At 37.3% G+C, this 24723-nt stretch overlaps 1 protein-coding gene across 1 annotated transcript in view; it reads right to left on the bottom strand.

The window, feature by feature from the left end:
* The window catches only part of ISA1 (isoamylase 1), a 256180-nt gene that overhangs the window by 54406 nt on the left and 177051 nt on the right, over positions 1 to 24723 (bottom strand). The window contains exon 12 of the mRNA XM_089813482.1: positions 15740 to 15832. Within this exon, the coding sequence (XP_089669608.1) occupies positions 15740 to 15832 (93 nt within the window). The remainder of the gene's footprint in view (positions 1 to 15739; positions 15833 to 24723) is intronic.

Below are 24723 nucleotides of genomic sequence, written 5' to 3'. Positions count from 1 at the left end.
CCAAAACAAAATAGTGTGCAACCCATGCAATGTCATCATGCCGAAAAATTGCCTCCATCCACTCTACCAAAACTTCCTTCGGTCCCTTGTTGGCCATCCCATGGAGAACTACCCTTTTTCCATCGACAACAAAAGTGATGTCCATCCGTTTAAAGCTCTGAGTGTATTCATCAAGCGTCTCCATCCACTGTATGCCTAGAATAACCTCCATATCATCTAGGTCCACTATAAAGAAATCCCCCATCACAGTGTGGTTACCCATGGTGATGCTCAGTTGGGGAACAAGGTGCACACAAGGCAAAAGTGTCCCTCTGCCGACCTTGACCTAAAATCCTGCGTGCGTCTCAATAAGTAGAGCTCTTCTTTTCACCAAAGATGAGTTTATGAAGTTTAGAGTGGCTCCACTATCGAGCATCACAATGACCCTTTGTCCTTGAAGGGTTCCCTGTACAAAAAATACCGTACACCTCAAACTCCCGGCTAAGGCAATGGTTCCTCCACGCCGTACCAATGCTACAATTCTCTTCGTACAGTTCAGATTAACCATATTTGTGTCCTCATGTGGGTGGTCATCATCTGAAGGTATATCCTCTTGATCATCCTCATCATCGAATACAACTACATTGTAGTGTATTTTTCCTTTACCGAGGCATCTGTGCCCAGGTTCCCATGGTCCCTTGCAGTTGAAACATAGTTTCTTCCTTCAGAGCTCCTGTCTGGTAGCTTCGTCCAATGACAACTTCGATAGTGGTTTATTATCTATTCTTAGGAAACACCAATAGTTTCGAATGTCAGTAACCTCGAGAGGATGATGTCAATGATGATGCCATGCTCTATGCCTTCTTTATAGCCTCCGAAAGGGTGGCAAGATTCAAACCTTTTACCCAACTCCTAAGTGGTTCCGTCAGTCCATCCTTGAAAAGCACTATCTGTCTCCTTTCTGAAATGTCCATGACCAAAACAGAGTTTCTGAAATTCCGTGATGTAGTGGCCGACTGATCCTGTTTGCCTCAGTTGTGCCAATTCTTTGAAATTAAGTTCTGAATCTTTACCATCAAATCAATCTATCAATCTTTCAGTGAATTCCACATAAGTATTTATTTGGTCATGCCCTAGTGTGGTGGTGTTATGATGCCACCATTCATGCGCCACTCTCTCCAAGTGTAGTGCTGTAAGTTTGATTGCTTCTTCTTCTGGCATTGGATTAAGCTAGAAGTAAGTATTGACCTTCATTACCCACGCTTGAGCAGATATGGATCCGGATCTATCAAATGGTGACAGATTTACATTACTCAACTTCCTTCTGAGATCATCATTAGAATATTCCTAGTTTCTGCCTCCAGAATATCTCATTCTCATTTCTGCATAATCTTTGTAGGATATATCCTCCTCCAAATTTGCATTCTTCCAGTCTTCTCTCAAATGTTCTTGAACTTCCTCAAAGGTTGTTTGCTTTCCTCGATGTGGTACCTCCGTACATGGAGAGAGACGACATGGAAGGTCAAGAATGTGTTGGATAAGGGTTTGCCTTACTCGACACCGAGTCCGCAATATGACCATTTTGTTCACCCGATATTTTATTGTCTGCCAATTTCTTGAGAGTTTCCTCCATAAGTCACTGAGTATCATTGATCTACGCCTGATTCCTCGAAAGTTCTCTTGGTAGCACCAAGAGTTCAACAGCAATGGGTTCTTATTCCGCCATTCTATCAACCGAATGGGATCTTCTTTTCTTTCGTCTATAAACTCTCTAATACCACTGTAATGTTGCATTCATTGCGTTGTACCTGGTAGCTAGTCAGAGAACACCGAATGGTCGTACGAAAGGAAGGTATGGGTCGTATGGTCTCTGGGAGAAATGTACGGTGAACATGAGAAAATGGTGTGGGTCGTACAGTATTGGGTGGGTGGCCGTATTGGAGACAAAGTTGGTTGTACGGCAGAAAAGGGACATGTTGTATGGTGTTTTAGGCCTTGGTTGTACGATATGGCCATATGGTGTTTTAGGCTAAGGAAGGTCGTACGGTGAGGTTTCACACTCTGTATAGTGATGGTTAATGGATCTGTGCAATTGCCAGTAGATGGTGTATGGGGTGGAGGGTGATGGAATGTGATTGCTATGCCAGAGTATTTTACGTATCCACTCAGAAAGACCACTCGTTACCAATAACAATTACAGACGATTGCACACAGAAAAATAACAATAGTAATTCAAATTTACCAGATACAAATGATAGATAAAATGTCGCGGATTTGCAAGATCTAAGCCAGGTAGTACACCAACGGAAGAGGGTGAGGTTTGAATCCCACCGAAACTGGAAAAGCCAAGTAGGGAAGATCTCTCACTTCCGAAATGGCAAATAATAGAGAATCCTAACAAGAATTCGCAATACAAATAATAAACCAAATCAGCTAATAACAACTACCTCCAACTCATGCCAAAATACCCGTTGGAGAAACCTTTCCGAGGGTGGACAAAGATAGCCGTTGGCTATACCTACCTATAGAAACAAAAATAAAAATGGCTCCGAGATATACTAAATCAATCAACCCATTAACAAAGGTTTAATTAATTATTTATTTTATGATGGGAACATTACAACTGATGGCAAAGAGAAAGGAAAAAATGATATTGCAAATACTTCGCTACATACAAAGTTTTAGAAAAACATTTTAAGACGAGTGTTACAAACGAAATTGCCAATAAAACTAAAGAACATCTTCAATGCTATGCCTCGACTAAGAGTTGTTGTCCTGAGCGCCACACATGTGCCTACCTATACATCAATAACCCATACATAGTTCCCATAAGCTCTTTAGCAAACCCAATGCTCCTCACTGTGAACTATGGAAGGCACCCTGCCATGGTGGCGACAAGCATATTGGGTACCATCTTCATGGACACCATTGTGGGTGTAGGCTCAGGGGCGAATGTGTTACCAAAGGACACATGGAAGAAATTGGGGAAGTCGACACTGTGGCCATCAACAATCTAGTGGGTATTGACCAACACATTATTGAGCCGATTGGAACCTTGATGGCACAAAGGGTAACCATTGGTATACAACCTTTCATCCTAGATTTAGTGGTAATAGCACTAAAGAAGAAAGTTTACGATATTATCCTACAGAGAAGGGGGTTCATCACAAACAAGGTCAACCAAAACTGGAAGCAAAATATGTTATCTATGGAGAGTGAAAAAATATATTTGAGTTGAAAACACAAGTAGATGAGGGAAGACAACGGATCGAGTTAAATGAATTAGGCATCCTAGAGTTGGAAGGGTGTGCACAGGATGAGGTGGACTCACTGAATGGGCTCTCCCATTAAAGAATGGAAGATTATGATCTTTTTCATCTATCATGTAACATGTTACAAATAGAGGAAGGGGAGCAAGACATCTTTCCCCCTGAGTACGCAGATACAAAAAAGGGTAGCTTGAGTGACTGAGACAATGGCGCAACAATTTGCAAAAGATCAACCCATAAGGTAAGAGGTGTCTAAATTAAAGTCTACTAATCTCAGGGATGAAACCAACCCGAAGAACATACTTGTACAGGGTGATTGGAATCTAGTGCTAAAAGCAACAACCTTCAAAATTATTATGGAGTATAAGGAAACATTTGTGTGGAAATACACGGACTTGAACAGGGCCCCATAGGAAATGCGCGTTCATAGGATATCACTCGTACCAAGAGCACAACCAACATGGAAGAGGCCATATCAAATGAACAAGAGCTACGTTGCAAAGGTGTATGATGAAATTGAATGGATGGTTGATGTGGGCATTATATCTCGTGTGTACAAAGAGAGTGGGTCCCACCCACAGTAATTTCATAGGAGGAGGTGAGTCAAATTTGCATTTGTGTGGACTTTCGGTGCTTGAATGCGGTCACCATCATGAACCAATTCAATGCATTTTATTGATAGTATTCTTGAGTAGGTAGGACACAAAATGTACTCGTTTGTTTACGATTTCTTAGGGTACAACGAAACCTCCATTGCAAAGGACAAGTTCAAGTAATACATTTGTGGTTGAGGAAAACATGTATGCCTACAACCAAGTGTTGTTTTGGTTGGGCAATGCCCCTGCAACCTTCCAATGGATTATCTTGCATATTTTTGATAAGATGTCTCTAGGGAATTTCAAGGTATTTCTAGATGATTGGTCCATCTATAGTGAACAAGACACACACTTGGTGGCCTTCAGGTTATATATGGATCATTGTAAGAAAGCTCAACTTGCACTGAATCAGAAGAAATACAAGTTTATGGTGCTTCAAGGGAAGTTGCTCAGGGACACATTGTGTCTAAGGTTGGATTGAAGATGAATCAAGACAAAGTAAGAGTCCTCCTTAAGATAGAGTCCCCTACGAATGTCACTAGAGTCAAGTCCCTTCTTGTGCACAATGGGACTACCAGAAGTTCATTGAGAACTTTGCACAAATTTTCTAGCCGCTATATAAGTTGACAAGGAAGTGTGGGCCATACGCATGGGAGACGACAAAAGGAGAGCTCTTCGAGGAGCTCAAAACAAGGATGGTAGTACGACCTATTTTGGCATATCCAAACTCAATGAGTTCCAAGTTCATATGGATGCCTTCAATTAGCTACCAGTGCCACATTAGCACAAGTAGGGGATCATGGGCTAGATCATCCAATCTGCTTTGCAAGTAGATTGTTAATTAAAAGTGGAAAAATAACACAATGGAGAGGGAAGCCCTCGAGATGGTGTATGCAATGAAAAAGTTGTCACTACCTACTCGCAACCTTTGTAATATTCCCAACAATAGAAAAATACAATATTTATATTTTTAGTTATAATAGATAGGCATCTAATATAAGATCAATTAAATATATTAGAATAACAAAATATAGTTGTCAATACATACAATCAAATAATATTTATTAGATAAATAATCGGTTAACACAAGAAAAATAATAATAAGATACCATAATAGTTACTATGTACTATTTTCACAATAAAAATATTAGATTAAATGAATAAGTATTAGAAATTAATATAATTAATATATCACACACCACTTCGAATAGTCGTGTCCAAAACGTACTACCATATATTTAAGTGGACAACTATACTAAATGGAGGGGGTATCGAAAGAAAAAATATCTCTCAGATCATTTGTTAAACAAAGGGGTGATTTTTCATATTCGTCAAGCCCATTATTATATGGAGCAAAATAAAATAACCCCGCTAGAAAATATATGAAGAAAAAGCAATCTTAAATGAGCGGATCGAAAATGAGAAAATAAAGTGCAAAGTAAAATGAGGGCAAATTAAGTATAAGGTATTATTATATAGAGCAAATAAAATAACCCCGCTAATAAATATATGAAGAAAAAGCAATCTTAAATGAGCGGATGGAAAATGAGAAAATAAAGTGCAAAGTAAAATGAGGGCAAATTAAGTATAAGGTATCTTCCATATTAAGGATTTCATATGTGGATTTCATATTATAGTCAAACCTTGACTTTGAAAAAGGTGAGGAGATAAATCATAAGATGAAACCCGAAATTGTAGGGAGTGCATAAAAGGTACATAATGCAAAGTTAAGTGATTTTATTAATTAGAAGGTTGCTTTATTTATTAAATAAATTTTATTATATGATTATATATATTATTATATTATTAAAAGATGTTATAATTCATTTTTAAGTGGTATTTAGAAATATAAATAAATAAATTATTTGGTTTGTATAATTTTTCACAAAATAAATTAAGAACCTATAGTGCCAGTACAAGGACTTGATCACCTATATAAATGGTTTCATGCCAGTATAGAGTTAGGAGTCGTCTTTATGTAAATGGCTAAGATGGGATTGATGAAATCTTGTAGTGCCAGTGTAGGAAGTGAGATCCTCGTATAAATGGCTATCGTGCCAATGTGAGAATGAGTAACCCAGTATAAATGGCTAGATGAGAACAAGATATAGTTAGAAATAAGGAGAAAATAATATATTTCTACCTTTTAGTATTTAATCCTAACATTTATTTTGCAAGTATTAGTGTCCCAATCTAACCCTAATAGTGGGGACATTACAATGGTATCAGAGCAATGGTCTTGCCATCCTGTAGGGTAAGTGCAATTATAAATATTTCAACCAATAAAATATCAAACTATTGAATACAATGGATAAAAAACCTAGAAAAGTAATGAATGTACAAGTGATTCATTGTCAAGACGGGAGAGGAAAAGTGAATCCACTCGAGATAGGTAGATTCCAAGATAGGTAAAGACATGAGTTCTAATGCCCTGAGGAAAGAGTCTAAGATGGGTAAGGACATGGTTTCGAATTCCTCCAGGAAAGAGTCCAAGATAGGTAAGAACATGATTCCAAAATCTCTAAGGAAAGAATCCAAGATGGTATGAACATGCCGTCCCAATGCCTTGAGGGAGCCTACTTGTAGATAGGTATCTAGCGCCCTCTAACATTGATATTTTCATCCTCTTAAGGAGGTAAGGCATGAAACACAAAAGAACTTGAGTTCAATATGCTAAACTATTCAATATATTTCATTAAATGAATCATCAAGGAGGATATATTGAAACTATAAGGATCAGTCAATACTTTATCTTTTGATCCATTCACCATCTAATCATGAAGTCATTAATCAAATTACTCTTTAGGTACCTCATAAGCCTAATTATGAAATTCATACTATAAATCTAATCACTTAACACATTTGATAAATACACTTCTCAATTTATCTTGTAAACTCGTGGTTGTGTTAAATAAAAACTGTATAAGAAGATATAACGAATCAATTGGAAATTGGAATTGCTTGAGGACAAGCAATTTTGAAAAGGTAGAACTGTAATATTCCCAACAATGGAAAAATATAATAATTATATTTTTAGTTATAATTGATGGGCATCTAATATAAGATCAATTAAATATATTAGAATAATAAAATATAGTTGTCAATACATACAATCAAATAATATTTATTAGTTCCTGCCACATGGTAGGATACTACAGCATTCAGGTGCATGTTATGTGCAAATTAATATCTACCAATGGTAAAATAGTATCAAATTCTAGCACACTATTTTCCAATGTTGTTTATTTTTCTCACAATTTTCTATAATATAAATTTACAATATTGTCAATTTCTTATTGGCTCGTACTTTGAACAGTAGGGTTTTCACTCTCTTTTGACGTACGAAAAAGTATGTATTTTAGTTGTCTTTATTATATATTCAATGCTATGTTGTTTTAACAGTGGACATAGTACAATAATTACCATTTTCTTCGCTCATAGCTTGGACTCTCTAATTTTCATAATTTGAACTATCTTGTCATCTGATTTTCTTCGCTCATACATTGGCTCGTTGAAAAATGGTTAAGAAAACCAAACCAAAATATTTGGTTATGTGGATTGCATTCATGGCATGACATGTTTAGTAATAGATGACGCCATTTCTGTTTTCCAGTTGGGAAAGATGTGGTCCTGATGCGGCACAGCTATCCAGCAATGAAATTGGTTGTGGCTGGATGTCCATGCCTCATGCGCGGCATCTTATACTTATTTATGACAGGTGCAGTCACTCCTGTCCACTTCCGTCATTTTTAATTAATAAAACAATATAGTGCTTAAATGTTGGATTTATAATTATTTTATTAACCAAAGCTCCATCACCTTATACCTAGATTTTTTTATACTTCCTTTTTTCAATCAAATCATCCATAGGAATGGATGGCATTTAATTTGTCTAGTATGTATAACAATTTTTTTATTGATTTAAAAAATAAAAGATAAAAAAATTATAATTATTATAAACGGCCAAGGCCTTGATTAATTTTATTAATATAGAAAACAAAGTACAATAGCTTATCTCCGTTCAAATGGGCATTGGTAGGAAAGAACAGAGAAGAAAACCTCCAATCTAGCCTGGGACAGATCTCCTATATTATTACATCTTTAAAGGGGCATACCCTAGTCTAAATTCCAGTACAAAATTATAAATTACAAAATATATCAATCAATCATACTTGAATTATTATGATTCACCAAGGTTAGAGAACATATAACCAAAATCTCAAAATAGTGCTACATCCTATGATACCACAAGTCCTAATTCCTAACAATGTAACAAAAATTTCTAAACCTCATAAATTTGATAATCACAGTTACCAAATGAATCACCAAGAGAAAGAAACTTGAAAAATTACTAAATTAGCAGAACGGAACACAAAACAGCTAAAACCTGCAAAAACTACATCTATCAAAATCACAATCTACCTCAATCAATTGGAAGAGAATGAGGAAGAAATTGATCCCACACAGATACACAGATTACAACAAGACTAAACAGATAAGCAAGACAAAATAATAACAAAGAAGAGAAACAAAGGGGACAAAAAAGGCTAGCAGGACCAGAAGTTTACTCACTCCAAGCCACAAGCTCGAAATCAACAACAGCCCAAAGCAACCAGAAAGGATGCAGACAAGACCACGAAGACCACCCAACCGAGCAACTAAACCCGCAAAAGGGCCCAAACAAACAAAAGAACGAAACAAGAAAAGACAAGACCTAAGAACACAAACCTAAGAACATGAAACCAGAAAAGGAGATCAGAAGGGAAGAACAGCAAACCAATAGCCAAAGGATCCAAAAAGAACACGAATGAGGGACCTCATCCCCATTAGATTTGAACCTTGATGGCAAGGATAACAACTTAACCATCACAACAAGCCACTATTGGCGTTTTCAAATATGCTTTAACTTGTAATACCGCTTGTAGAATTTTATGTGTATTTCAAGTTACCTTCTCAATGCATATGTATATGATATTAAGACACATGTCTCAATAGAGACATGTCTCTTTAATTCATATTTGTTATCAATAACATTTTCTTATTATCATAATTAAGTATATGATAATAACTTATATATATTATATGAGTTAAGTATATATCTCATATATACATAAAGTGTATATATATATATTCAGTGAGTTTTACCCAATTGAAACTACGCTAACATTAACATAACGTGTCTCTGACAGATATGATTGGAGTTTAGGGTGGACATAAAAGTCAGCTTTTTAGTACCAACATTGCAATATTATAGTTTCATTCTCAATTGGTACATTTACTCACATATTCGACAATTGTAGAGAAGGCTAAAAATTGAAAAGACAACCAAAAAGTTGTCCATGGAGCAGAAGCAAAAACTTGCAATTAGTGTGCCAATGAAATTTGAAAATTTCCCTTTTTTTAAATTGTCCCTTGTCCCTTCACAAACAACCAAAAAGTACCACCATATTGGAAACACGTCCCACTGCCCTTGTCCCCATCCCCAAAACATGAGGTTTTTGATTCTAGGGTTTGCACTTTGCATCCAAAGGCATGAAAGTACAATCCAAAGCATTGGTAGAAAGGATACACTTGGAAAAAATGGAATATCATTACTATCCATAAGAACTATCACCTGTAACTATTGTGATTTGAGGATGAGCAAGGCCATTAGTCACCTCAACTACCACCTCACACACATCTTAGTCACAACATTAAATTATGTTCAAACATGATGCCAAAGATTGAATAAAGAAGAAAGTGGCCTCACATTGACAAATTGAAAGGACTAGAAAGGATGAGGACAATTACAACTAATGAAACAAAGTAAACAGAACATGGAAACCAAAGATAGATATTACAAAGAAAGTGGATTTAATTGTGGTCAACAGATTTGTGTTAAATGCATTATATAAAGTTAGAACAAAATCTAGTCCTAAAAATGTATGTTCCATGGAACAAACCCTTAGGTGCATATCTTGATAAAAGATCACACATAAGTGTAAGAGTTGGTGTGAGATGGAGCAACACGTTTTGCAAGTGCATCACCTTGCAAAACATGTAATGCCCCCAATACAATTAAAAGTAAATGCTCGTATAGCCCCGAATTTAATAAAAATATCTTTCAGGCCCCTTTTTATTTTATTAGTTGGTGTTTTGTTGTGTCATCCTATTTCTAACCCTTTGGGAAGTTTCCTAGAGCTCATTTATAAGGCCAAGTTTGGCATAGTTGTAGGCATGGTGAATTTGATATTTTCTTTGTATTTGCAAATTCTAGTTGGAGTTCAACTTGTTCACTTTTTTGGAGGTGCCAGAGCCATCCTACTCCAGCACTTTGCAGCTTCCATGGGAATCATCACTCACCTTATTCTGCCTACGAATCTCAGCTACCATAATCACGGATATATTTTGTGTGAAATTCTATATTTGTTCCTCTGTGTGATCGTACCTCATTATAATTGTGCAATTTATCAAACATTGTCTTCTAGATTTGGTATAAACAATAGCAGTAGGTTCCTTATCTTGATCGCGCCCATGTCCATGTGCCTTATCTATGTTTGGAGGTGTGCTTTGTCCGTAGGTGTGCCTTGCCTACACCCAAAGATGTGTCATGTCTGCATCCACAAGTGTGGCTTCTCTGCCTATGTAATTTCCCCATTTTTGTCAGCATTGGAGTTTCATGAATTAGCCTATTATTGTGATCCTCGTAGGCTAATTATTGTGGATAGAGGGTCTTCTGAGGCAGTGGCTTGGCTTGGGAGGATCTTGTCTTCTCCACAATTCAGTAAGCTATGGGTTGGTCTTTGTTTGGCTGAAATTGGACTTTGTTTGGGCTTAGTTTTGTGTACTGACTATTTGTGGTAAGTGGTGTGTTGATTGAGATGGACCCTTTCTATTTTTGGAAAGTGCATTTGGTCACATTGAGAAATAATAGGTATGATTCCTATTTCAAACGACATATTTAAATGATGAGTATTTTGGGAGTTATTATATTTTTAGTGGCCAAATTATTTTTAAATTATTAAATGGCTTATTATAAAATTATAATTTAACTTTATAATTTCACTTAAGTTGAGGGTTGAGTTATCATTGGAAAGAGCCATTTATTAATTAGTTAAGCCAAGTCAAGTGAGAGAATGTAATGGAAGCTTCTAATTAATGTCGTGTGGTGAAGCTTCTTGAGTGAAGTTACATTTTGGCAAAGAAAAGGGCATCTGGAGGTTATAAATACACGCCCATTCGTTGAGAAAAACAAGTGTCAATATTTATTTGCTTTTATTGTCTTTATGGTGTTTTTTGAATTCTGATTTTTGTGCCATTCCTGAAATATGAGAGCCTGAATTTTGAGTTGTTCCATTGGATCTACAGTTGAAGTATTGTAGATTCAAATCTAAGATTTTGTTCTGAGTTGCATTGTCAATTGTGCTGAGGTATACAATTGGCCATCTCTCCTACTGTATTTTCCTGTGGCTAAGGAGAAGTCTATTGCTAAAGGTTGTGATCACTCCATTTCCATTGCTTCCATGTGGGATATTGGTGGAAGACTGGTGTCTATTTACTGCATAAGCCACTCTGACTTTTGGTGGTCTATTGCTGCTCTTAGTGTTCAGCCATAACAAGTGTTCATGGCTCTATCGACAGTAAGTTTGTGTATAAGATTAGTCTTTGCATTCTGATTGTATACGGATTGATGGTTTGGCATGCAAAGCAAGGACTGTGGAATGGCTGCAATTAGACCAAATGCTGGAAGTTAATAGGTTTGTTAATTTGTAATTGCTTCAATATTGTTGCAGCAGTAGTATATGAAAAAACTAAATTTATTTTGTATAGAATTAAATTTGAATTTCTAAATGATAATTGGAAGGTCAATATGTCAGTGCCCTATTAATTTTCGTATTAATTATTTAATTACTCGTGAACTATTGGAGGATGATTGCCAAGTGTTTGATTAAATGTCAAATTATGGAGTTGTAAAAGAAATTGGCTGATTGTGTAAGTTATAACCAGCTGGGGTTATTACAGTGGTATCAAAGCTTGCTTGCAAAATGTTTGACAAAATGTCAAACAACTGAATTATAAAGAATTTGCTGTTTGACGAAGTTATAACAGGTTGAGGTTATTACAACCTAAGGTGACAGAAAGGTCGTATGTTGAAGGACTTGTGTTGGTTCTACAAAGGTGGTTTGTGCTGTCTATATGTAGTGGCATTGACCACTTGAGAAAGTGTCGTAAATCGTACGAGATATTAGAAATTATCTGTAACATGTTAATATCTTTGAAGCAAATGTTTGCAAGCCAACAATGGGTGGATTCCACTTCCTCAAAAAAGACAACTAGACAAAGAGTCACAAAGACAATTTCTTAATTCCAAAGAGTACTATAATATTATCATCAAAGTATGTTCAAACTTCTACTGGAACTTTAAATTATATCAATCAATTTTACTTTACTAATTTGTAATTACAAGATATTTTGAAGTTTTACTTTGAATAACAATTCTAATCTGCGCGTAAATGTTAAATCCTTTATTCAAGATTGTCCTTGACAATTGAGAGATAAACTTAATGGTTTACATTTTTTAGGCCATGGACTAGACTGATAAGGCCATCCAAGAACCAAAACTATTGCAAGGGAGAAAGAAAAATATTTTAAACTCTGTTTAAATGTCAGCAATTGGAGGCAAAACAATCCACTCCACCAACCCATTCTTGTACCAAGGTACTATCTCAGCTCCAATTTTTTTCCTTAGATGACTTTAGAGATGTTAATGGAAGGTCCTGGAGGGCCTTTCAACATGTAACATGAAGATGTCACTTGAGGCTCAAGTCACCTTGTAATTATGGAGATGTAAATATATGGGCATGTTCAAGGGAGATGCACTAAAAACCACTCAAGATAAGATAAGATAATAATATTGATGTCCAACAAAAAACCACAAGGGTTTATGGGACTGAGCATACAAACAAAAGAGTCAACCAAAGTAGGAGCACCAAACAATGTTCGAGAAGAAATGAAACAAGAAAAACCAAGGTAAGGACTAGGTATCCTTCCTTGGTACAAAGAAATCGATACAGAAGGGTATAACCGTGGACAATCCAGACTCTTAGATTGTCGCCAAGAACCGCTAGAGGAGCGTCGCTGCTTGGAAAGACTGGTGCAATGTCTCACCTATCTAGAGTGAGTGATACTGGATGGCCTTTTTGCACCCCATGGTGGAGACAGGGGGGAGAAAAAGGCGGTGATGAGCTGATCTGAGATATGACACTAAGGTAGAGTGATTGCAGGGTGTGCTCACGGAGCTAGGTGGCCTCCCAAAGATAAAGTGCAAGGCACCGATGGTCAATATAGTTGAAGAACGCCGAAAGAGAAAAGCAATCTGTGAATAGGTAGTAAAATCTAGCTCTAATCTCATAGTAGATAGGACAACGAAATTTAAAAAGAGTCTCAGTCTCAACCTCCAACAAAGTACACAACCGAGAGATCCGATCATCACTATCCATATGGTGATCGGTCTGGACTCGAAGACGATGGGAGCCAACTCTGAAGGAGCCCAAGGAGAAATGTAGGGCGAACAATAATTCCCTTCTGAATCTCAAGAAAATGCTCAACATAAAAGGCCATCTTTGGACATAATCCACGTAGAGGATTATGCCAAGTAGTGATAATGTATTGTCTATAGATATCCTGTCTGACATGCTCATTCAACTCCTGTCGTGAGGGCAAGAGGTGAGTAGAAGCATCCAACAAAAATTGGTAAGGAAGAAGACGATCAATCTCAATCTCAATCGAACTCAACAGAGAGATGGCCTGGGCGTACCAACAGCGAGATCTAGTACTAGTATTGGATCTCATAACCATAACAAAAGAATAGTAGGCCAGATAAGAGTAACTATGTTAGTCGACAGCCGAATCCGACAAACCCCGAAGCAAATGGAGAAACCAAATCAAGTAAAAAATGGCCACAAGTTTGAAAGGATGAGCTCCATACTCAGCCAAGATAATGATGTGGGGGGTGAGCCTGTGACATCAAATGATACGTCGTAAAAGCAACGTTTGAACACGCTCTCTAGAGGCCCAATTTGAGAGAAGAGAAGGTCCCCAAACCACCAGGTCATAGAGAACAGTCGGCCGAACCAAGTAGTCCAAGAGGGACAGCTTGAACAAAATGTCCTGAAAATGATCTCTGAAACATTGTCTTTCAAGCGTGGCCAAGGAACCTATGCCCTTACCAACTCTGGACTGAATAGCCGGTCTCAAGCTAAAGCAGGGTCCCAAGAACTTCACCCCGAGATACATGTAAGAAGTAATCTCAACCTCCTGCCCCTAAAAGAAGAAATGAAGATGAGAAATCTTTAATCAGTTAAAAATCATAAACCGAGTCTTATTCAAATTGACCACGAGTTGACGCTGATCACAAAAGGAAGCCAAACCATCAAGGAGTCTCTGTAAATTGTTGGGAGAAGAGGCCAGAAGAACCACATCATCTACAAAAAGGAGAACGAAGATCAAAACCTGATGCAAATAGCATCCATCGTTGAGTTGTGAGGAGTTCATAAGGAAGTCCTCGAGCTTGTCGATATATAGCCCAAACAAGGTGGGAGAATGGGGGCAAGACTGCTTGACCCCAATGGTGCTCTGGATCGGAACAGAAAAGCCCTCAGGAGTCTTGAATCCACCAATCACCTTCTCGTATAGTCTCATAATAGTAGTCAACAGCATATCTGAGATCCCAATCTCACTAAGTCTCTAAAATAGGGCCATCCTAGGAACATAATAAAAAGCCTTCCGAAAGTCCACAAAACAGTAAACTTTCTCAGAGCGGTGCCTAGTCTCCTCAATAATGGCCCACAACGTGAAGATATGATCAATAGTCTGGTAGTCCGCATGAAAACTGGATTGACCTCTTGCTCTATGGCCTCTTCTGTCAAGCTCTCTGGATAGCATAGTGTTCAGAGCAGTGGCATAAAGTTTGGCGAATGTATGTCTGAGCATGATGGTCCTATAGTAGCCAGGATCGGAAGCAAGCCCAGACTTATGAATAGGGTAAATCAAATATTGGGACTAGGACTCACGAAAACTAGTGCAGACCACTCTATTAAAGAGTTTAAAAAGTTCAGCTTGGAAATCTTCCTTGTCAGCTGCTCTACTGCATCTCATGGAGCGAATGGCCTAAAGAAAAAAATAACAAAAAATATCAATCCTATCTTCACTTGCCTTGTAAAATTTAAAGCATTAATTTATGAAATTATTCAATTTGTAAATGCCTTCTTTGAAACTACTTGGTGAGAGTATTTGATCAGAAAACCCCAGATCCTCAAAACTTAGCCCTTGAATATTTTCCCTTCCTTGTAAGACTTATGGATGTGGGAGCAACTAAAGTTAGTTTATGTCCATTTATACAAATCAGCACAAGTTCACATTGATGTGAGGCAATGACATCACCTCTGCACCATAAAGCTTTTACCATCATGCAAAAAAGCTGGATACCACTATCATGATCTACTTGAAATGGATGACACTAATCTGTATAGACATTAGACTATCAAGATCCCACATTTGCAACAAATGACATTACTGAATTTGAAAGACATATTGAAGACAGCTACTTGGGGGATAACTTCTATTTGGTTTTTGATATAAATTGCATATGCCTTAATGTGTCAAAACATATATTTCGCATTGAGCCAGATTTAGTCCTTAATCGTAGCATGCAGTTTTCTTTATTGTTCACAATACTCTCTAACTTCTAGTATGTTGTTGAATTTTCTATTTATGTGTACATACTACATCCACACAATTGCATGGTGTATATGAGTGCATTTTTGACATGGAGGAAATGCTAGATGTTCTAAGAAATCAGATAGAAGAGACACCATATACATGATACATTAGATCTGTCAAATAGTGGAAAAATACCTGATATAAATGTGGACTCCCACAAAGGCATTGAGCAAAAGCTCCTGCAAGTCCATCTGTGCCCTTGATAAACTGGCGTGTTATGTCTCGATACTGCCAAAATCATCATAAAGGCATGTCTCAATAAAAAAATGTTAGACAAGAAATTGATTCGACAGTTTACACTTTCTAGTCTAGCAATATGCATGAATGATATATCATTAGACAAATTCATAAAATTGAAATAATTTAAGTCTGGAAGAATAACATTTTAACAAATTGTAAAAGATAATTTAATGACTGTTTGTGTCTGTGACTATAAAAACTGAATATATTATAGCCCTAGTGTTTGCTATGAACAACTTAAAGATAAATTTTGTGGACCCTTATTTAAATAAAGCTGGCCTGGAAAATAAAGTGGCCGCATATCACCTAGAACAAGGGAATTAGGAGAAGAAACTAAAATTACAAATCGATAAAAGACTCTTAAAGCTATAAGGCAGCCCACAATGGAGAAAATAGGAGGGTATTATAATTACAAAACTTTGAAATTCCAAAGATCCATTGAAAGGAAAACAAAGGAATGGCCTTACCTTCCCTAGGAATTCCAAGACACAAGCCACAAAGAGAAGGATAAATATATTCACACAAAGCCCATTGAACAGGGCAGCTGCAAAACAGATCAGTGTCTACATCTAGATGGCACCAAAAATGGAAAATTTCTAGGACACCCTTTTCCAAGATTATTGATAAAGCATTTTCTCTACTACTACAAGCAGTAAATTTGTTGCAGCCAAGAAAACCAAGCACCCTCATTACATAATTTCAAAATTCATAAAAACGTTTTACAATGTAAAAATAAAGTCCTCTGCCATATCGTCTTTTACAAAATTATAAGAAATAACTATATTTTAAATTGGGCCCAATGACTTTCATCTCAAATGGGCAAAATAAATATTATTTTAGGTCCTATGTAATATTTTTAAAGTGTCTTTTAAACTTTTACAAATGTAATTCTAAAAGTGGAAATTTTTAGAGTGAAAAGGCAAAATGAATAAAAATTAAATAAAATAGAGGGCCCAAAGTTAAGCACCTGAAAAGCAAGGTCAAGCCGCAAAGCAAATCATTCAATTACGCATTGGCATTCACTATTCCTTCCAATTTAGAGTTTGGTGTATTTAAGGATGAAACCCCTCTTGGATTTCCCAAGTTCGATTTCAAGACCAAACCTCTCATCTCCATTTGAGGAGATTCTATTCAAAAATCATACTTAGGCTTATAAACTGAAGTCATGTCAGCTTGCTATAGTGCACCTACAAGGGTTTATTCGAGATTTCAACTTGCGGAAATTTGGGTTGGTTAATATTTGCAAGAAACTTAGATAAAGATATTTTATTGGCTTTTTGAAAGGCATTTTCAGATTCGTAGCAATATCACACTATGTTGAACAAAATCATTTATTACAGTCATATATTTATCGATTTCCATAGTTTCAATTTTCAAAGCCAATCAGCAGTTTGGTTTAAAGAATATTCTTACAAAGACCAATTTGTAAACAGAAGATCTGTGTTGACAGATTATATACGTTTTGGTGCATAGTTTATATTAGATGATTTGTATACAATCATCATAAGTGCATACAATCGGCAGGACATAAGCGCATACAATCGGCAACATCTTTGAAGCTGACATACACTTGTTGCCCACAGCAGTTGGGGTTGGACGTAGTCTTACATTTGACATTAAAAAAATAAGTTAATATAGTCATATCTTTTCGGTAATCGAAATATCAAGTGAAATCATTGTTACAAAGGATTTGTTATGTCCGTTTGAAAAATTATCCTCTGTAGTTTATTGGTACATAGTAGAGTTCTGTTCCATGTACTTGATATTTCCATGTTCATATCATTTCGTACAACTTCATCTTTATACGAACATTGATTTTCATAATAATTAGGGCTTGGAATTAACTGTAAGTTATTATTCTTACTGAATGCACCAAATCATACAAGTTACGTAATACATAACTTGTATGATTTGGTGCACTCAGTAAGAATAATAACTTACAGTTAGCAGCGGAGTCAGGACTTGTTTTAAACAGTAATACTAAATGAAGAGCAATTGTGCTTTTCACAATAGCAATGGAGACCTCAAATTGTGTCATTCTAGTTGATCATTGGATCAGTTAATTGTTTTACAATTACCAATTATTAAATATCATTAGCACCACAATGCAGTCACTTATTCCTAACAGAAGTTCTACTTGATTACTGCTGTTGAGCAAATCAGAAAATTCAGAGATTTATTCTGGTTGTTCATACTTTAATTTCCATTATGCAGTTGTATGGTTAGGAAATAATTGACATTCGACTTGGGTAATTTTCTGCAATAGATACTCTATTTTCCAGTTATAAGAAATGTACAAAAAAATTACATATTTCCAAAAATCTTCTGAAGGAAACATTACAATCCCATTCCTTCAGAATATAAAAAGACCCAAGAGACTCTAAAGTTATTAAGAACATCAGTAATGTTCTCCAACAAAATCATTGGAGAGTGCAGCTGCAGAGAAGATCAGTTACTTGATTAAGGTGATACTTATCATATAAAATTTAAAAACAAGCTATTTCTAGAATTGTTGAGACACATTTCACCTTTTTCTGAGGAGTTACTCCAGTGAAAAGCTGTAAAATTAGTGCAACCAGCATACTAAGGGGTTAACTTCTATAATGATCAATGATGATCCACTTCCCTCATCCAATACATGCTGACATGTTTATCTATAAAGTAAGTCTACTTGTTGTCACAATAACCAAAGTTAAAAAGTCAGAAGCAATGGTCCTACATGGTAATGCAGTTGTGTGAAATGGCCGAGGAGTTGACATGCTTAAGAGATCCATGGAGCTATGAAGAACTAGTCTGAACTACTTATCTTGTCCAATGAAATAATATTGCACAGTGGGAAGCACTTCCCAAAAACTGACAGCCCCTTTCTTCTAAACAAGAGTGAATCTGTTGTCATGATCATTAACGAAGTTCTGATTTATCTCTTTACTTTTCTAATACACCAATTGTGATTATATTGATCTTATTCATAGGCTGTGCGAGACAAAAATCATAAGATAGATCCAACATAGACAGGCTTAAGCTAATATTTATCTACGAAAATAGGCATATCTGTCTATAGAAAAAAACAAGGACATGTCAAAGAGATGAACTGAGTCAGAAGAAGATAAAGGATTGTACTGGTGATATGTATTGGTGTTGATCCAGTAGGATCTCTGAATATGACTTTACTGATACCCCTATGCCCTTTCCCATGGTATATGATAATTGTCAGCTTATGTTTTAGGATCTACAATACTGTTGAACAGTCTCTAGAGATCATTTGTATCTCCAAGATCATGAATTCATCTTATTTCATCAAAGGCCACACACATATTTCTGCTGCATGAGAAAATCTAAACAAATCAAAGATGGAATTATCATTTGACTTTGTTAGGATTTCAAATACCAACCCAAACCACTAAGTTACAGTCAACAACAAATAATGCAGCCAAGTCCTGATGGTGTTACTTCCTTTATGCATAAAGGAGAATTGACCTCGTTATGACCAATACAGTGATGTCGCTCAGCTTAAACATCAAAATGTAGATACTTAAATGGAAGCTCAACCATTTTAACTTCTGTAATAGTTTTTCAGCCTACGCAGATTTGTAACATTATTATACATGTCTTCTAAGTTACCGTGTTAAGCTGTTCAGGCCTGGGTTCTGGTGCAAGTCCAATCCAGGATCTTAACCAGTCCAGGTTTGTCCCTCGGTTCGTCTTGGTTCCTAGGGGTTCAGGTGCACCAAAACCAAGGTTGCACGGTGACGGGTGTACTTGGGTACTTAGGGTACTGGCACAGCTATTTTTCAACATAAGCAGGTACTTGGGTACTTTAAACTTTATTTTAATATAATTTTATATTTATAGAAAATCTGAAATTATGAGTCATGACAATGGTTTTTCAAAACAAGAATAGTGAAAACTTTGCAAACATTAAATGCACTGTTTTCAGTTTCAGATTTGCAATATGTTTGTAATAATAATATATGATAAATGTTTCCATGCATAACATTGAAGGCAAACTTTAAACATGACCAAGAAGATCGTGAATCATATAATAATGACATATTGCAAATGATAAACTTCTGACTATAAAGTATACTATTAATCAATATTGTATCAAAGTTTCAAACTAATTACATATTGAATTGAGCTTCATAAACAACAAGCTGATACACAAACAAAAAATTGAAACGAAAATCAGAAGTCTTAATCAAAGGGCTTAGCTCTGATGCTTTCCATTGAGTACCCGGTACTTGGGGTACATGTACCTACTACTGTGTACATGGCTATGCGTACCAGAGGTGTCGGTATGTGCACCCATGTCACCTAGACCAAAACCCACAACTTGGATGTCTTGGTTCACCGGCGATAAACTCGGTGATACCTAGGGGAAATCATGGTAGTGAGTGTTTATTGTACAGGGTAAACAGATACATATCGCATGTAGTATAGTAAGATATAACATAGAACAGATACTTTATTCATATACGCAATATACACTCCAAGTACAATGCTTACAATGATAATGATTATGATGATGTCTCAATAGTCTCTTCTAGACGGTATACATATACTTTCCCAAAAGGGTGTCTCAACCATCACGCGCCCTTTCGGATACAATTCTACCCGTTGGCTATAACATAGAATTTACCGACAACATCATCCCCCCCAAAAAGTAAAGTCGTCTCCGAACGACAAAATAAAAACAACCCTTACAAATAAACTTAAATTACACTAAAACAATTAATTACATCAATGTTTAGACACTAAGAAAAGGGATGCATCCTTGGTGTAGTAGTCGTCCATGCTCTAAGCTCATTCAACTTTGCTCGTAGCTTATACACTTGCTCCTTTCATACTTTCAATTCTGCTTCAGCCTACATCTAAAGCTTCAAAGCAGATTGCATCATTTCAGCAATCTCTCCAAGCTCTCTCTCTCTCTCTCCTCTGCCACCCACTCCTTTGCTGCCAACTGTTCCTTCTCCACTGCCACCTTCTATAGCTGACTCTGTCAGGCTAACAGTGCTGCCCTCTCAGATTCCCAGGCTGCCCTCTCCGCAGCTAGCCTAGTAGCTGACTTCTTCCGAGCCCTCTCTGCTGCTACTTGGTCTACCTGGCTCCTCCGAAGGGTGCAATATGCATCCCTGTGTATCTCAACTATCTCCTGAGTTAAAGCCTCTACTTGGCTCTCCATACCTAGATCTCTTGTAGAGGCCCAATCCTAGTGCATCCTTGCAGTCTCCACACTTAGCCATCCTTGCTCCTCAAAACAAACTGTAAAGCTCGTTGGACATCCTAATCTCATGAAGGATATCACTCTCTCCAGCTCCTTTACTACTAAATCTAAGGCTTGCATCTCTGTAGAGGCCACTAGTTCACAAGCCAGAGTCGCTATATCAACGAAGAGTCCCTCTCTTGTCACTGTTTCTAGCGCTACTGGAGTCTACTGCTGAGCACCCACAACCCTCTCTACTGCTTCTGCCATCCACTCAACAGCACTATGTGGTAGTCCATCAGTTTGTGTCGGTTGACGCTCCTCCACCCGTGCCTGTAGAGGATCTTCCTCTGGAGCTACTTCTCGTGTAGGTGTGAAGGTATGTCACTCGGGGTGCTGGTGTACGGTGAAACCTCATACTTAGGTACATGCTCAAACTCTAGGTTCTGCTCTCTCTGTCTAGCTCTACAAGCGATGCTAACAATGTTGTATCCACTGTAACCACTACATTTGAACCCACTACGTCCAAATGAACACCTGACGTCCTCACACCCTCGCCTATTGGTATCTCCATCACTCCTTCCTGAGTCTCCATCTCCTCATCAGGTACTAGCACCCCGACCCCTGCCTCTAGTATAGCTGGCAAAACCTCTTGAGCAAGCTCAATCATTACCTCTAGAACAGTTGTCTCCGTCGATGACGGATGTGCCTCTACTAATGTGTAATGTCCCGTTTAGGACATTTACAGATCTTCTCCAATTTGTATCGTTTCCATTATATTTTCATCTGATTTGCTACTTTATTCCCCTAAGCCTTCATGATAATTCATATCTCCCATATCTTCATCTATCATTTGTTCTTCTATTTATATATATTATTACTAGTGAATAGTCGTGAATGGTTGCATACCTTCAAATAATAATTAACTAGTTGTTATGGTTAAGGTTTAATAGTTATTAATTAACATATATTTAACAATATATATTAATATATATTATATGTATAACATTTATTAATTATTAAATTTCCTTGTTTCTAGTGTATCCTTAGGATTATGAATAATATAAGCTATTTAGACAACATAATAATGCTATCACCATTCATTTAGTACTATCCTTATTTATTATCATTATCATAAGATTCTTATATTGGTAGATATATATTATAATATTACTATATTAGTAGAATTATATTATCATTAGTAAATGATAATATATTATCATTATATTTAAATATATCATAAAATGTATTAGATGATTTATATCATATATTTATCTATATAAATATATTAAATTAATAGAATATTATTGTTTAACTCTTATTAAAACCTAGTCTAAAACTGGGTACATCACATAATGCCTCTGGAATGGATAGTGCCTCTGCAGCAGGCCAAATCGCATCTAGGGCCGGAGTCATTACCACTGGCTATCTAAACTAACCAAACCTTGAAATGTTGTGTATACCTACTTGGACCAAGTGTGTCGTCGCTGAGAGTGCACGGTGTGGAATTCTCAACGATGTAACTGTAATTACTTCTACTTCCTCATCCTCTTCATCCTCCCTATCGGTCTCACTCTCCTCAAAAGAAGTCTCCTCGTGACCACTGTCAGTATTTCTGTCGTCCGGTCTCGGTCGTTTCTATTGGACCGTGGTCTTGGTGCCAAGTGTATTGAGATGCCTCCACTGCAAGCAATGCTAACAATGTTGTATCCACCATAACCACTACCTCTGAACCCACTATGTCCAAATGAACACCCAACGTCCTCACACCCTCGCCTGTCAATATCTCCATCACTCCTTCCTGAGTGTCCATCTCCTCATCACGTACTAGCACCCCGACCCCTACCTCTAGTATAATTGGCAAAACCTCTCAAGCAGGGTCCATTGTTACCTCTAGAACGGTTGTCTCCATCGGTGACGAATGTGCCTCTGCTAATGCCTCTAGAATGGATAGTGCCTTTGCAATAGGCCGAATCACATCTCGGGTCGGAATCATTACCAATGGCTATCTGAACTAACCAAACCCTAAAATGCCGTGTATACCTACTGGGACTAAGTGTGTCGTCGCTGAGAGTGCACGGTGTGGAAATCTCAACGATGTAAGTGTAATTACTTCTACCTCCTCGTCCTCTTCATCCTCCCTGTCGGTCTCACTCTCCTCAAAATAAGTCTCCTCACGACCACTGTCAGTATTTCTGCCGTCTGGTCTCGGTCGTTTCTGTCCGACCGTGGTCTTGGTGCCAAGTGTATTGAGATGCCTCCACTGCACAATTAGGGGTTCGCTTGCCGCAAGTGGTCCCAGTTTGACCTCCAATGCATCAATGGGGATCATCCGCATCATTGCCTCCAAGAATAGCCCAATGGCATAGTGTGGCATATAGAATGTCTTGTGCTGCAGTGTCATAAATTCGTACATCCGTTCTGCCAACAATGTAGCCCAGTCGTACACTTCCATTCAGAATCCTGTTCATCATTGCCACCTGTGAGAATGAAATGTTTGAAGCACGACTAGATCTTGTGAGGTGACTTTTTACTACAGCGATAAGACAACGTCAATGCCCTTCCTGCACCTTGGATTTCTTCAATCCTCTACCCTTTGACGTGTCCGTGAGAGTTTCTTGCTCCGTCTACATCAAATCCCCACATATCAGATGTATCAGTTGTGTCTTTAACTCTCGACTCAACTTTTTCAGTTTGTTGTCTATTTTCCTTCCCCCTTGTGCGTAACCAAGTATCCTGAATACCCGTGTGAAGTCCATCGATTTGAATGATATTACCAAGTGGCATCCAAGATAGCCAAACGTGCTGGTTTGAGAGAACCTATTGTACGTTTCTATCATGAGGCAAAAAAACCCTTCATAATCTCGAAAACAAAATACAGGCATTTGTATTACCCATTCAACCTGTGCCTTTCAAATGCTAGCCTTCACTAGATGGTTATCAAGTGTCTCCTGCCACCACTTCTTGCATTCTGCTCCATTTAACCCTTCAAATGAAACATTTTGCAGTGTGGTATTATCTGCAGTAGCCAGTTGTGCTATTTGCTTCCCTTTCTTTTTGCTTGGTCCTATACTTGTGCCTCCTGCAACACGTACTTCAGATCATAAAGTCATTACGTTCCTATTCATGGTTGTAGTTGTTGAATCTTCTTCCAATTTCCTTTCCCAATCCCTTTTACTAGCTGAACGCATAATTGTCACCTATTTGTCTTATTGTGCAAAGAGGGTAAAATCCGTTACAAATTATTTCCAAGGTGTCCGTACGGATTCTAGCTCTTGTTGCCGAATCAAGACGGTGCTTTGCTTCTAGTAACTCTTTATTCTTCTAGGTTGTATTGTCTATCTCTTTCTCTTATCCTGACTGTTGGGTTCTCCCAAGGCCGTACCTCCGTACGATATTATTAATAGACTCCTTCCTTCTATACGACACTATACCTTCATTTTGTGTCCGTACGGTATGTTTATTGTCTCCATCTATGTATGTGTTGCTTGTATGGTGTACGATGATGTTCTATGACTCTTCTTTAATACCGTGTGGTGTACAACATTCTCCTTCCCACTCCTCTGTAATACCATACGGTCGTACAGTAGTACATGCTTATTTCCTGGCAATTCTATATTCTTCCCAGCTATACGGTGATGTTTACGCTCGACATGTAGGTCTTATGGTCATATGG

This window comes from Cupressus sempervirens, chromosome 2 (genome assembly GCF_028749045.1).
Source record: "Cupressus sempervirens isolate cs-2001-9-10 chromosome 2, ASM2874904v1, whole genome shotgun sequence".
In the NCBI taxonomy this organism is placed as follows: domain Eukaryota; kingdom Viridiplantae; phylum Streptophyta; class Pinopsida; order Cupressales; family Cupressaceae; genus Cupressus; species Cupressus sempervirens.
The sequence above is the reverse complement of the archived record's forward strand: the minus strand, read 5'-3'. Positions and strand labels throughout refer to the sequence as shown.